General features: G+C 44.5%; 1 protein-coding gene across 4 annotated transcripts in view; it reads right to left on the bottom strand.

Annotated features, from left to right (window-relative positions):
* Window positions 1-13777, bottom strand: part of Gclm (Glutamate-cysteine ligase modifier subunit) — an 84834-nt gene that overhangs the window by 64915 nt on the left and 6142 nt on the right. For 2 of the 4 annotated variants that reach the window (XM_084608877.1, XM_084608876.1), the window contains exons 3-4: window positions 13406-13499; window positions 12152-12233 (exon numbers count right to left, since the gene is read on the bottom strand). In XM_084608877.1, the coding sequence (XP_084465003.1) occupies window positions 12152-12233; window positions 13406-13499 (176 nt within the window). The remainder of the gene's footprint in view (window positions 1-12151; window positions 12234-13405; window positions 13500-13777) is intronic. The other 2 variants (XM_084608875.1, XM_084608874.1) reach the window with 1 other exon arrangement.

Raw genomic sequence — 13777 nt, 5'->3', positions numbered from 1 at the left:
GAGAGAATACAGAACGCTCATTTTGTGTGGGTGATCTAGAGGTGTGCATGAGCCAAAATTTTGAGCCTGAGCCTCGCCTGGGCTTGACGCTGCAGACCCAGCGCTCAGATTTGAGGCCCAGGCCTGGCCAGTCATGCTATAATTGCAGTCGAAAAGATGAAAAAGAAGAAAAAAAATTCAGGATGATAAGTTTAACTAAGATCTTGAAATGTTGAGTTCTCACGTTTTAAAAGACAAATTTGCTTAATATATAAAGGCACAGCACATATGTAGAATTAAGTTATTGTGCAAAAACAAGTTATGCACTGAATTGAGGCACTGGCGGCGCTGCTGGATAATGAACCTGGTAGCGACGAAGTTTCGGTGCTACAACTAGTGGCTGGAATGACTAAGAGTGCGCTAGCTCTAAATCAAAGCAAAGTGTTGGTTTTGTGGCCAAATACTTGGTGAGCTCACCTTGCTCACCTTTCACTTTGACATCAGTGCCAGTGTTACCAAAGCGGCCCCTCTGCTCGGTCACTGACAGCTACCAAAGATCCATTCGCGGCGAGGGGACAGGGAGGAAAGGCGGGTCGACGCCGAGAAAGAACTCTGAAGCTCTCGCGTGGAGAAGACGTGGGAAATTACTGTGGATTCTAGATGCTTATCGCACTATGGCCATATTAGCGCTTTAACAAAAGTTACATGTGTTCTTGATCAGAATGTCTGGCCCGGCCCACCCGAGACAAATATACATTAACCCAGGCCCGCCTTAGCCAGAGATAGAGGGCTTCCGAACGGCCTGAGCCTGGCCCGCAGGCCGGGACCGGGCTTTCAGGCGGGCCCGAACCCGTGCATAGCTCTAGGGTGATCAGTGCACTATGAAACATGGGTGCGCAATGAGCAATAAGCTTTTCAAGACAGGGTTGAGATTGGGGACCTTAAAAAGACAAAAACAATGAATTATTCAGCAGAATGGAAGTGCGGTTGGTGACCATATTACTTTTCTTTTTTTTTTTCATTGTTGTGATACTTGAGATAACAGCTGCGAAGAATACAGTGTGAGCTGCATGGTTTTGAACAGCTTCCAAAGCAGACATGAGTGATTTGGTTTGTGGCCCCATACAAATGCACCATATTCAAGCTTTGAGTGAATCAACGAGGAGTCTGTAAGCTTTTCAAGACAGGGTTGAGATTGGGGACCTTAAAAAGACAAAAACAATGAATTATTCAGCAGAATGGAAGTGCGGTTGGTGACCATATTACTTTTCTTTTTTTTTCATTGTTGTGACACTTGAGATAACAGCTGCGAAGAATACAGTGCGAGCTGCATGGTTTTGAACAGCTTCCAAAGCAGACATGAGTGATTTGGATTGTGGCCTCATACAAATGCACCATATTCAAGCTTTGAGTGAATCAACGAGGAGTCTGACTGATGTGGGCACACCAGAAACGTTTTGCTTTAGGTAACTGAGCATGCTGTCAGCTTTTCCAGTAATGTAGGTGATAAGAGGGAGCAAAAATGCAAATAACGATCAAGTCCTTGAGCTGTGAGCGACTCAAGAGCTTAATGAACCAAATGTTCAAGGCAGTCCATTAAGAGCACACATGGAGACTGGTGCAGAGTCAAGACCTTCCTGCATGCAACTCAGGGCATTAAAATAAGCCATGATGCCTTTTTAAAAGGACGCATCCAACAGCATTCCAGCACATGCAGTGTAGCCCATGATGAAACGAGGTCCACCCAATTGAGAGGGTAAGTTTTCTACCTCAAACAAAACAAGCAACAAAGCTTCGCTCAATGTCAATCCCAGTAGATCGCTTATCAATGCACAACATAGTGCTTACATCTATAATGGCTGCATACTGACTAGAGTCTTTCATGGCAAAAAAAATTACAAAATCCCTGCTAGTAGTCATGATGTGGACTGGGAAGAGTCGAGGATGAAAATTTAAGGAGATCAATATCTTGATAATTTCCAAGTCTCTGAACACACTGCACTGGTAAGCAACTGAAGAGAACAGTTAAAATATGACTAAGGACTAAGAAATCTAAAGTAACGTTCGACAGTCCCGGGGCAAGCAATTATGATAGGCACCGAAGCATTGCAAGTGGTAAAGAAATGCATCTACTGAAGACAGGCAGTGATTGCATATCCAGACCACAAGAGTGGAATAACTAGAACAATAGGAGAGTATGCACAGATCACTAGCAGCTTACCAGTATCTGGCAAGAGGAGAGTATACAACAGTTGTATCTTATCAGTATTTAACTATGAGGCAGCAACGTGGATGCTAACAAAAAAGGTTCAGCCTAAATTAAGGACACACAGAGAGATGAAACAGAAAATGGTAATTGTATAATGCTAAAAGAGACAGGAAGCAAGCAGAGGTGGTCAGAGAAAAAACATGAGCTACTGACATTGTAGTGAAAATCAAGAAGAAATGGCCATGGGCAGGACATGTAATGTGAAGGCAAGATTACTGATGGTCACTAAGGGTGACAGATTGGATTGCAAGGAAAGGCAAACATAGCTGGAAGCAGCAGAAAGTTAGGTGGGCAGATGAGATTATAAGTGTCTGCATGGACACACCTCGCATAGGCCAGGGTTAATTGGAGGGATACAGCCTTCTGCCTTCAGTAGGCGTAGTAAGTTAGCCTGATGATAGTGATATGCTGTTTATAAACAAAGGCTTCTGTAACCCTTTTGCAGTCGGGTGTTGCTAGCCATGACGCACCCCCAGTGTTGGCCTGGCTTTAAGAATATCAAGGAATGAACACAACTATTTATTTTTCTTTATTTGAAAATACTGCGGACTATACATATACATATCCAAGAAGGAAGGGAATTTGACAACGGGCACAGCCAGGGGGTGCTTTAGTGTCGCCCCCACCCCCCCTACCTCCCGACACCTTTTGGCCATTTCTGGAATTCGAGCTGGGCTCGTATTGGGAATCAGAAGCGCCACTGCTAAAGTTCGCAGTTGAAGGTCCCATGCAATTAGTCATCCGAAAGCAATCGCGAACACGGAAGGAGCATTTACAGGGGCCTATGCAACACATAGAAGCGACAGGTTGTGATAAAAAAAAGATAACAGAGATAGAGAATACAACGACCTCGCTTGCTGCTGATAGCAACAATTGAGGCCGCGACAAGAGAGCAAAAGAGTCATGTTTCTAGAGGTAACGCCATGTGCCCCAGAACATGACGCGACGCAGCAGATCCGGCAACAGAATACAAAAAACCTGCTAACCTGTAGCAAATGCAAGCGTGCATCTAGCACACGCATGTGACACAGACGTGAGACACAGTAGCACACGCAGAGCAACCATTGCCCCCTCAAAAGGGTGGGTGCATTCGCTCCACACTCTTCAATATGCATACTCTAACAGCGCAGGGAGAAAATACACGCTTCAAAAACGATTCGACACATGGCATGACAAGTCTGAGTATGCCAGCTTTGCACCCTAGTGTGAATTTTAAAACACACGGTAGAGAATGTACAGGTACATCAACGACACTGTGTGGGTGGGTGTGGGGGGGAATGTGAATTCGTACCGTATGTCAGCGACAGCCAAAGGGTTAAGAGGCCTTTCTTTGGAAATAAAAGCATTCAGCATGCTCACCATGGCATTTAGGAGCGCTTTCAAGCAGTAGAATATTCAGTACAATCAGATATATGTCATTCTTGTTTCTAAACACATGAAAACTAGAAGCCATAGAATTGATGCTGTACACACAGACAAAGCAAAGTGCAACAAACTGTCACCGCTACTGCCGCTAACTGTTACTGCCGTACATGACGCCCATTCTGAGTAACTATCTTGAAAAACACTTCACCACTGCGATACTGTACTCACTACAATGGCTCAGTGTTAACGCCATTGACCTGCTGAGCCCAAGGATCAAATCCCAGCCATGCTTCGATGGAAGCAGAAGACACTAATGTGGGAGATGTCCGTGCATGTTGCCAGGTGGTTCAACTTAATCTGGAGCCTCGTTCACTCCGTCTTTTGCTTTATCAGTCTGGCAGGTGCATGGGATACATAAGGGATACATACATGGGATACGACCTTTCCTCTACCACAAGCTAAGATGGTTCTTACTGTGCATGTTGGCCCCAGGTTTGCCTTTGGCACTTGTTCTTAGTGCATTCTGCATGCATGATAAGGCCTTTGTTAGCAGCATGTCTTCTTACAATAAACTAGCTGCAAGTGCAGAGTTCATTCTTGTGTTCACTCCCCAACTTGGGAGCATACTCACTCATGGGCACACTCATATTGCATCACTCACTCTCATGTCTGAGAATGCGAGTGAGGATGTGAGTTGACATGACTGAGTGAATGAATGCAAGTTGATATGATCGCAAGTACTGAGTGGACGTGAGTGACTTAGTGGACCTAACAGTGAAGTCTGCCTCAAGAGTTCCGCTGATTAGAAGCATTTTCACAATTGAAACTTCGAGGCTTTTTCTGAGTTTTCATATGTGCAAGACAAGACTCTTTTTCAGTTTCGAACCCCGTAAAACATGGCAACTCGAACCACCTTTGCAGGTTGAATGTTCGAAACTATTTTGCCCCCGAAGGAGCGCGGCGGGGTACAGGAGCCAACCTCTCTGCCTTTCCTTTCAATAAACCCATCTATCTATCTTATCTTCACAGCCATGCTATCCACTCAGCTTTCTTTAAAGTTGTTGACAGCTGAGAGCGGAGAGCATACTGGTGAATACCTGCCAGGCTCACAGAAAAGGCATTAGGGAGATCCGATCAGACAAGGGAATTTATAGTTACTATGAGTTGTTTTTATTTGATTTGAAAGAATCGGGTTGTTTTTCTGTGCAAACCTCCGACATGCCACGTCACTGCTCACTATTGGGGAATCTTCGATGTGGCAGATGCTTCCCTTTTACAGAAATTCCTTTGAGTACTGCCGAGCGTAACAACGCTTGCCTTTGTGACATTTTGTCAAAGGAATGTGACTGAGGGTTGTGTTGGACATGGACGATCGGAAGTGGGTGCAATTTCTTTTTTTACACTACTTAACTGCCTCTCACAATTCCGAGCATTACTGCTGAGATACGGCTAAATTTATTTTGCCCACGTGCGCCTTTCGGCTGGGACATAGCGCTCCAACTGTTTGTCAGCACGTCCTCTTACAGCACATCTTGAGGAATGTCAAAAGCCTAAAGTTTGACAAATTCCATTTCGAGAGAAATCAAAGCTTGGTGTTTCGACTCTTATTACTTTAGTGCCAGTAAGGCCGGAAATCGCTCCACAAAGACATTCTGAAATGACATAGTGTTGATCGACTTCAGATCTGCAGCTCTAGAATTAATTACTGCTTTGTCAGCCAAAGGGAATTTGAGGCGAATATAATCGCAGGCAATGACCACGTAGTATTTCCGAACAGTCTCATAAAATTGTGTTTGCTCACTTGGCTTGAGTTTCTGAACAATGCGTTTGGCTTCCAGTCTAACCACTATGTCTTCATTCTTCTGTCCATCTCTGCCCTGGAAATCAACTGTAAGTAGGTCCTCGTGCTCTTTTAGGACACGTGGCCGCACGAATCTTGAAAGGAGATCTTCAAAAAGCCGAAAAAGTAAAGATTGCAGCATGTGTATTTGAGGAGCTTGCGACTGCAGCTGGCAGTTCAATGCCTCAAAGGCAGCAATGATGTTATTCAAAAAAAGAGCATGCTTTGTTGAGATCTGTGGGACCCTGCGCCACATATCTTTAGGGCCCGTGGTGCGCCGCGCATTCAAAGGCCGCGCCACTTCCCAATACTTCCTGCGCGCTGCCTGTTTCCCTCTCCCCGCTCGTTCAGAGATAACCGGTCCCGCGAGAGGGGGCTATAAAGAAAGGCACGCGCCGCCGTCTCGCCCTCTTTGCTCCTGGTTGATTGCTCTTCACTGCCGAGACGACCCGCGGATCGCTGCCTGCCCGTCCAGACGACGACCCCGATGACCTCCCGCTCCACCATGGACTTCCAGATGTGAGATTAAAGATGTTTATTACACGGACCGCTGTGTATTTGTCTTGCGCATCCCTTGGGCAGAGGAATCGCCCACAGATCAGAGCTAAAAAACCCAAACAGCCTCCCTTCACGTGTTATGCATGGTGGCCTTGTCCGGTCTACGACATCAGTGGCCTTAGCCCATTTCACTGTCACTGGTCGCTCTCTTCAGTTTGCATCGCATGTGCTCCAGTTGTGCACTTTGTGCAGACGCCACTGGAGTCTTTGGAATTTGGTAGTATGACAGAAATTGCACACTTGTGGCTTCTTTTTTTTCATCTCATAAAAGAAAAAACTCAACAGATGTCCCCATTGACTTATTAACCTTTGCAGGCATTTACCAAGCAACAACCATCGGGTTGGCGCGTACTTCAGAATTTTTCGATACTCAACATTGTGCATTTCTTGAACATACTTAGGGGCAGCTTTTCTCTTCGCACTTTTTTCAAAAAAAAAAAAAAAAAATCTACGGACTTCGTCCACCTTCGCTGAGAGACAAGATGTCACTTTTTCTGCTACAATGTTGAATAAATGGCATGGACAGCCAATTATAACGTTTTCACAGACTTCCGTCAGCGCTGCCACTACGTCATTTTCCTTTCCCAGCATCATGTTGGTGCTGTAAAAGCCAAGAGCCATGCAATTAGACAATGGTATTTTCGAAGAACTGAGAGTACCTATCAGCAATCTGGCGATATTCGCATGTTTCATGGCCTATAGAGGTTACCACCAGGTGCACAATATGGCGGACAACTGGATGATCTTGGCTCCCTCACCGCTCCTCCCACGCATCCATTTTTAAAAGGTTTTCAGGCTCGATGTGAAATGCTTGCACGCTTCATTTTTTCACTTCGCGGGGCCAATCGAGCTTGCTGACAATAAAAATGTGCCCCGCTTCTCGATGAAAGTGAAAGTGCATGCAGAAAGTAAATTTAATGCCAAAGGAAGACAAGACGACACGAGGTGATGTCAGTCTCGTGTAGTCCTGCCTCCCTTGTGCGTTTTTTTCCTGTTAGGCTATAGTTCAACATTAATGCCAAAGCCAGATACACGGCATATCGCAGCGTGGGTATGATAGTCGAGTGGTTCAAAAACCTTGGTCCCACCTTGATATTGTATTTATTGAATACTGCAATTGCCCACAGTGCTAATCTGTTTTTATAAATGTTGCACAGCTCAAAATGGGGCAGCATAGTTTTTTTTGTTTTTTCAGCTGTGTTGACCGCATTTAAATAAGGGCGAATATGTAAGAGTAGTGTGTGGTATTAGCGTCAACTGATGGCCGAAATTCGCAGAGCCCCCCCTCCCTTTTATTGAGAAATCCCAACCGCACCTTTAGGCCATAAAGTGCAATCTACAGCAAGTCATGTGATTACCACAACGAAACTGAGGCCGGCATCCGCAGCACTGACTCCGGTCTAAGGTCAGTTTCAGAAGTCAGTTTTGTTTTAAAACGAAATCATCACTTACTTGCACATCTAGCTACAAACCTTATGACCGAAATCTAAAGTAGCAAATTAGAAAATGCAGTATATAACTTTTAAACACACCAACATGCTGTTTTCGTCAACGCTAAAACTAAGAATACACAAGTATCCACTGTTAGAGTCTCCACACCGTTAATGTTCAATCCCTATGTAATCGGCTTTATTTATCACTGCTAACCACTCCAAGTAATATTTGGGAAAGTTGAATGCGCACAACCATCATCTTGTCGAGTTAGAGCCTCCCAATTATCGGAACAAAACTAGTGAAAATGCTGCTATACCTGAAGGTCCAATGTTCCTTACCAGATAATATCTCTACACACAAGGCAGTGACTTCAGTGGGCCGAATTACGCTGTGATCACATCGCAAAAACTGTCACAAACCTGTCAATCAGCTCCCTGTGCAGCTCCCACACAACTGATCCTAGCTATATTTGCAGTACGAGTGTGAATATGTTTGACTGATGGGTAAACCACTTTTTCATTATGTGAAATACCGAGTAAGGCGTGTTATATTCAGACAAACATACTGTTCCCAAATAGTAATATTATGTATGATCCGAGAACGAAATTCAACAAAATAGCAGCTGTTATTCTACATTTATAGCCGCGCTTTCCCACTGCACGAAATTGAGGAACCACAACAACATCAAGCATGCAATCCCTCTATGGACTTATTTAATAAACACAATAAAACTTCGCAAAGTCCTCAACTTAAAATGGGCAGAAATCACTGAAAAGATGACAAAGCAGCACGAAGGCTAACTACACCCCTTTTGTACCCCGTTTGAGAGGCTGCGGCTGCCTCAAAGATTAACGGCACGTAAAAGGCATTTAAGACTCTAAAGAGCTTAGGAATTTACTGTATGCCGATGGACAATAATCAAAGGGGACAAGAGAGCTAAACGTGCTGCACAAAATTTTCTTAGCTACCTCCCATCACCCGCTTCTGCAATCTTTTTTGGAAATATGTTTTTTATTCTGCAAAAACAAAAAATCTGGGGCTGTGGTGTTTTACGCATGCCCCCACAATTCATGCAAAGAAACACCGAGTAGCGAAGCAGACAGGACCGCTTATTGCACGTACGAACACGCCACACCGATGCGGGTATCTGCCAGAGTATCAAAACTCGCAGGGTGCACTGCGGCGATGGCAGTTCAGTGGAACTGCCAGTGAAATCAGCCTCTACTGGGAGCTCCCCTTTTGACAGGATTGGCATCCAGTTTGATGTAATTCTTTTATACCAGGGACATGGATTCAAGATATGCCTCTTAGTATCATGCACCTTGTTCTAGAGAAGGGAAGCTATGAAAGAAAATCAGTACAAGCAAATGCAAGCTGATAAGAATCAAGCTAGGAGCATGTTTTAAAGCTATCCCGGACAGAAGTGCTGCTGTACTAACTGACGAAAGTGAACAGGAAGCGAAGAAGACAACCAGATAACAGACAAAACACCTGAATGTTTAACGAGGGAAGAACAGGAGACTGAGGTGAAGGGATGGGATGGGGAGCAATGGCAGCTTTGCAATGCACAAAAGCATGATGGATGAAAAGCTGGCACAAGAGAGTGCCTCTATTGTGGTTCTGCCTTTCCGTCGTACATCCTTGTCTGCGACATGTACACAGAACGACGTTGGTAATTAGCATGGCAGGCAGCCCTCGCGGGGAAAGGACTACATGCGAGCTTCCACAGAGCATGATTCAGATTGGTTGTATCCAATTCTTGGCACTGGGTGAGTGAAATGGACATCCGAGATGCCATTTCATCCGATCTTTGTACAGTGAATATTTCAAGTTGAACAAATCTTCGCACACTCAGATTTTAGCAATCCTTTCTGCGCTGATATTTGAACAGCATCAGGAATTCCTTTAAAACTTCTGGAATGGACCTTCCTCTATTTCAAAAAAGAACAGCGAGACTTTCATGGAAACAAAAGAAAGACGCACATGAATGGGAGCTGACTTGCAACTGAAGTTTCATAGCTTGAAAAGTGGAACTAAATAGAACAGGCTCCAAACAACAAAAAGAAAAACAATGATGAATCACACGCATTCATGCAAATAAACAACCAATCAAAAATAAGAAAACAGCACTATAACTTCCCTGCAGCAAAGAAATTCTAATTGTTTTTGCTGACAATAACGCTAAGGACGGACTGCTGACACATGCATCCTTGGACCAGGCGATTCAATAATTTCTCGAGTTTCTATCTTTGTGCCTGCATAACGCTTTTGTTTGATAAAAGTGTGGCTAGCAAGTTCTACTTTCTGTCTCTGCAGCAACACCCTGCCCATCCAGGAACACCCTGCCACTGCTCTTTGTATTTCGTTTTTGCTGAGCAAATCTTTACTAGAGACTGGCATTCGACATTTAACCTTCCATGAAGGATAGTCTCCATATACATCCAATATGTTCATGCAGAATCGCAGACAGACACGCCACTTTTCATCAACTATTGGCACTCAGAAACTGTCCAGGATTAGACTGTCTAGCACAGTAGCCATTCAGTGCCTCTGCGCACACCTCTGCAAACAACACCAGAGTACCATTAGCAAAAATTTGGAGGACGTTTAAGCTTCGCCGTTAAGAATGGAACACGATAGCGTTATCGCGCCCCGTTCACATCGTCTACTCATTTGCTTGTCATGCTTTTGAGTGACACAAAGACGTAATTCACATGATACAACACTCGTTAACTTGTCCAAAGTTACTCATTTTTATTTATTAATCCTTCCGGGACGTAGAAGCGCTGCGAGCCACCTTGCCGAAAGGCGCGGGCCTCAAGTTGCAGTCGTAGTTCGTCGGCAACACTGTTGCCAATCCGAGCCGGCGCGATGAAGATCTCGGAGGCCATACCCTGTCTATCTTATTCCGTGCGCCACACGCATGATGGCGCTACGTGCACGCCAAGCGAAGAGGAAGTACAGCGGAAAGTAATTTGCCACTCGCTTAACTGCATGTTCTGTAATTCTGTAATTTACATGCTCATAATTATTATTATATGCCACAATACACTTCTCTAGGGGACATTTCTGAGACAACACCGCAATCAATAGAAACGCCTTTGTCCATTTCAAACCATCTAGCTGGCGTGGCGGAGTGGTTAGCGTGCTCGTCTTGCACCCCGGAGGCCCACGTTCGATTCCTCAGGTCGGCGATTTTTCCTACTTGTTTTTATTTATTAATGCTTCAAGGATTTTTCGCTCATGGCCAACGCCGGACGACGCGGGACGGCAGCCGCTGACGACACAGACTTTTCTGTGACACGGGGCCCTTAACGCTATCGCTTTAAAATTAACTATCTTAACAGACACTAAACAAGCACTCACTGTCTCTGAGCAGGACCACACATGCCTGTCTATCATTGGTTCAGGCCAAGATGAGTCATAAGCGACCACTTCCTTTCAGCAATCAAACTGTAAAAAAAAATTTAAAAAAAAAAAAAAAGGCCAAGGCCCAACAAAACTCCGCGCAGTTCACCACTGCATTTCTGCGAACCAGACTATGCTAGGGAAGCCACAGGAGCTGTCGACCACAATATCCTATAGCCTCGTCAGCAAACAAGGAAAAAAAAAAAAAAAGACTGTGGGAGGATGCCATCTATGCACAGCCTATTTCAAATGAGTGCGCATGATCGTAAGTGAGTGAATGTAATTGCGAGTGAGTGATTGCAAGTGAATGTGGGTGTGAATGAGCCACCTCTGGAGCCCTCATCTATAGCGACGGTGCTTTGAATCTAGCCACCCATTCACCATGAAATGTCTAACCTCGTTACCATTTTTCCACCACACAATAGCATCCCAACAGAATGAACTGATTTCCGCCAGGCCTTGAGCATCACAAAGTGACAGAAAAGCAAGCCAGGTTAAGGCCACGTCATATTAAGTGCCGCTGGCCGCATGCATGAAACACCGTTCTGGACATACCTCAGAACGTCACTAGAGTCTGACGACTGCCCGATCTTAGCATTAATACCACAGTGCGATGTGACATTAGCCAGTAAAATTTTTCAGCAGCCTGTTTTACTGGCAGCAATGCAATGAAAAAAAAATGCCATTCTCGCTCTAGGGCCACACCCCAACAATATTATTAGAAAAATATGGCCCTTACACAGATGCATAAGGCACCACCAATACTGCAGTTCTGTGCTCTACTCACCGTATTAAATGTAAGTGGACAAGATTTCCCTGGTGAAAGGATAAGACAGTACCACAAGGCATCTAATTCTGTACCATCCAAACTAAACAATATAACAAGCCTGAAGGAAGAATGCAAAAAAAAGGTTGTGCTTTTTCCACTGAAAATGTACTTATGCTGTGTGATTACTGCAAATGTTGCTCATATAGTAACCTCTGCGTAGTACTGACGACACTTTTTTTGCCATCCAAAACTTGTACCTGTTCACTGGCGATGTTTATGAAGCGTTCTTGTCTATCTGTTCCTCTTAACTATTTTCCTTTGTCTGCATGTATACCAAATTACAAGCTCGGACTGCATCCAGCCTGTAGAGGTGCTTGGATTCATAGCAAAAAACACTTTGCCCCCAATGAGAGGAGCAATAGTGGTCATATTTGCAAATTCTGAAAAACACAGCATCTTAGCTCCACACATGAGGTGTACGAAGCAGGTAAATGATTATTGCATAAACAACTTAAAAGATGGCAGGCACCTGTGATTTTGAAGGTTGACCTTTCGTTGACAGCCACTTGACAAGGCAGGTCCTTGTTGACATACTGGAGCCTTTTCTCATCCTGAAATGAAGTTAAATGTCGCCTTAGGCAAGAATGCACCTAGGAAAAACTATTTTCAATTAATGAAACCCATATACCAACATTCACACAGGCCCACATCTTTTTATTAGATGCTTGGGGCACATGGCTTCAACTCAATTCACTACAAAACAAAGGGGAAAAGTTTTATCTTGGCTGAGCTAGGGCACAAAGTAATTTTGACTGCTCAGACCGCCTGTAAACGAACGTCAACCTCTGGCCCATAAACCACTGCACTAGCACAACAGTGGCAAGCAACCAGACAAAAAAACAATGGCTGCCTTCAGAGGAAGTGGAGACGCACAAAAGTTGAACACTGTATTTTACCAACTTCATGCAAAGCCTTGGGCCTCCATGGGTTGACAAATCACAAAACATTTAGAAATAAGTTCCCAGACAAAAAAACTACCAGGGAAGAGAATCAGCTCGGAACAGCACGCAGTAGCATCATAACACAAGTGCTCACCTCACGTGACCATAACAAGCAGTAGAAAAAGGGATTAGACAGCAGAATACAAAGCATATTTAGGAGAGAGTGTGTGTGTGTGCATGCAAAAGGATAAGGAGTGAACTACTCAACAACATGGGTATAAACGCATTGCCTTCACATCTAACAACTCTAACCTTTTTGTTGTGGAAGTATTTGGTCGCATGCGCACCTCTAGGTTGAACATGATTTCCTGCTCATCTCCGTTTGATCACTGAAGAGCAAAAAAAAAAATTCATCCCATTGCAGCACCAACGTATTTCGATATTTTAGAAAGTTAGCAGACTGCGAAACATGGGTGCGAGTGTACACAGGCTGTAGCTGTCATAAATGAGCATCTCGGATTTGTGCTCAGGATTTCCTAGTTGTACTACGTTCGTTCACGTAAAAAGCTTTTACGAGTGTTCTAATATCTGTCTAATGCATGTTTTGTACGCTAACATTTTTACTCTGGCCAAGGTCTATCATAGGATTTTTCAGAGGCAACCAAGCTTCCACACTGCCGCTTTACCTTTAACGTAACTTACAGAGGCTTTCATATCTGGGGGGCTAGACATCAAAAGATTCCTGTGCACAAACTACTGGCCCAGTGGAGTGCACACGTCGTTCACAAGATAGTGTGTTATGGTCTACATTATTTCAGATGCGATTTAACAGGAGTACTTGCCTGCATTGCCCAGAATTGAAGAGAAACTGCTGTTGACTGCAAGTACGGCTGTCGCAGGCACAAGCCAAGCGGCTGATCCGACAGGCTGCTCCACCTGCCGGATGAAGAAGCAACCGAAAGCCTCGGTGGATGGGCGAGTTGGCTGTTTGTTTCAAAAATTAGTCCTATTTTTATGGTGATTTAGTTAGAAGAGCAATAGCTCTTCCTCTTGGCTTGAATTTTATGAAGCAGTCGAAACGAAACCTTCAAGAAACTGCACAACTTGCGCACCCGCTGAGCCAAGCTGTTGGTCGCGTCTCTGACCGGCAAGAGGCGCAGCCCACTGTTCAGGCTGCACGGCTAGCCTTTCTGAAAACTGCACTGATGGGTGAC

The sequence above is a fragment of the Amblyomma maculatum genome, chromosome 7 (assembly GCF_055883805.1).
Source record: "Amblyomma maculatum isolate TAMU_Amacu chromosome 7, ASM5588380v1, whole genome shotgun sequence".
NCBI classification, from domain to species: domain Eukaryota; kingdom Metazoa; phylum Arthropoda; class Arachnida; order Ixodida; family Ixodidae; genus Amblyomma; species Amblyomma maculatum.
Note: the sequence above shows the minus strand (reverse complement) of the source record. Positions and strands in the feature narration are given on the sequence as shown.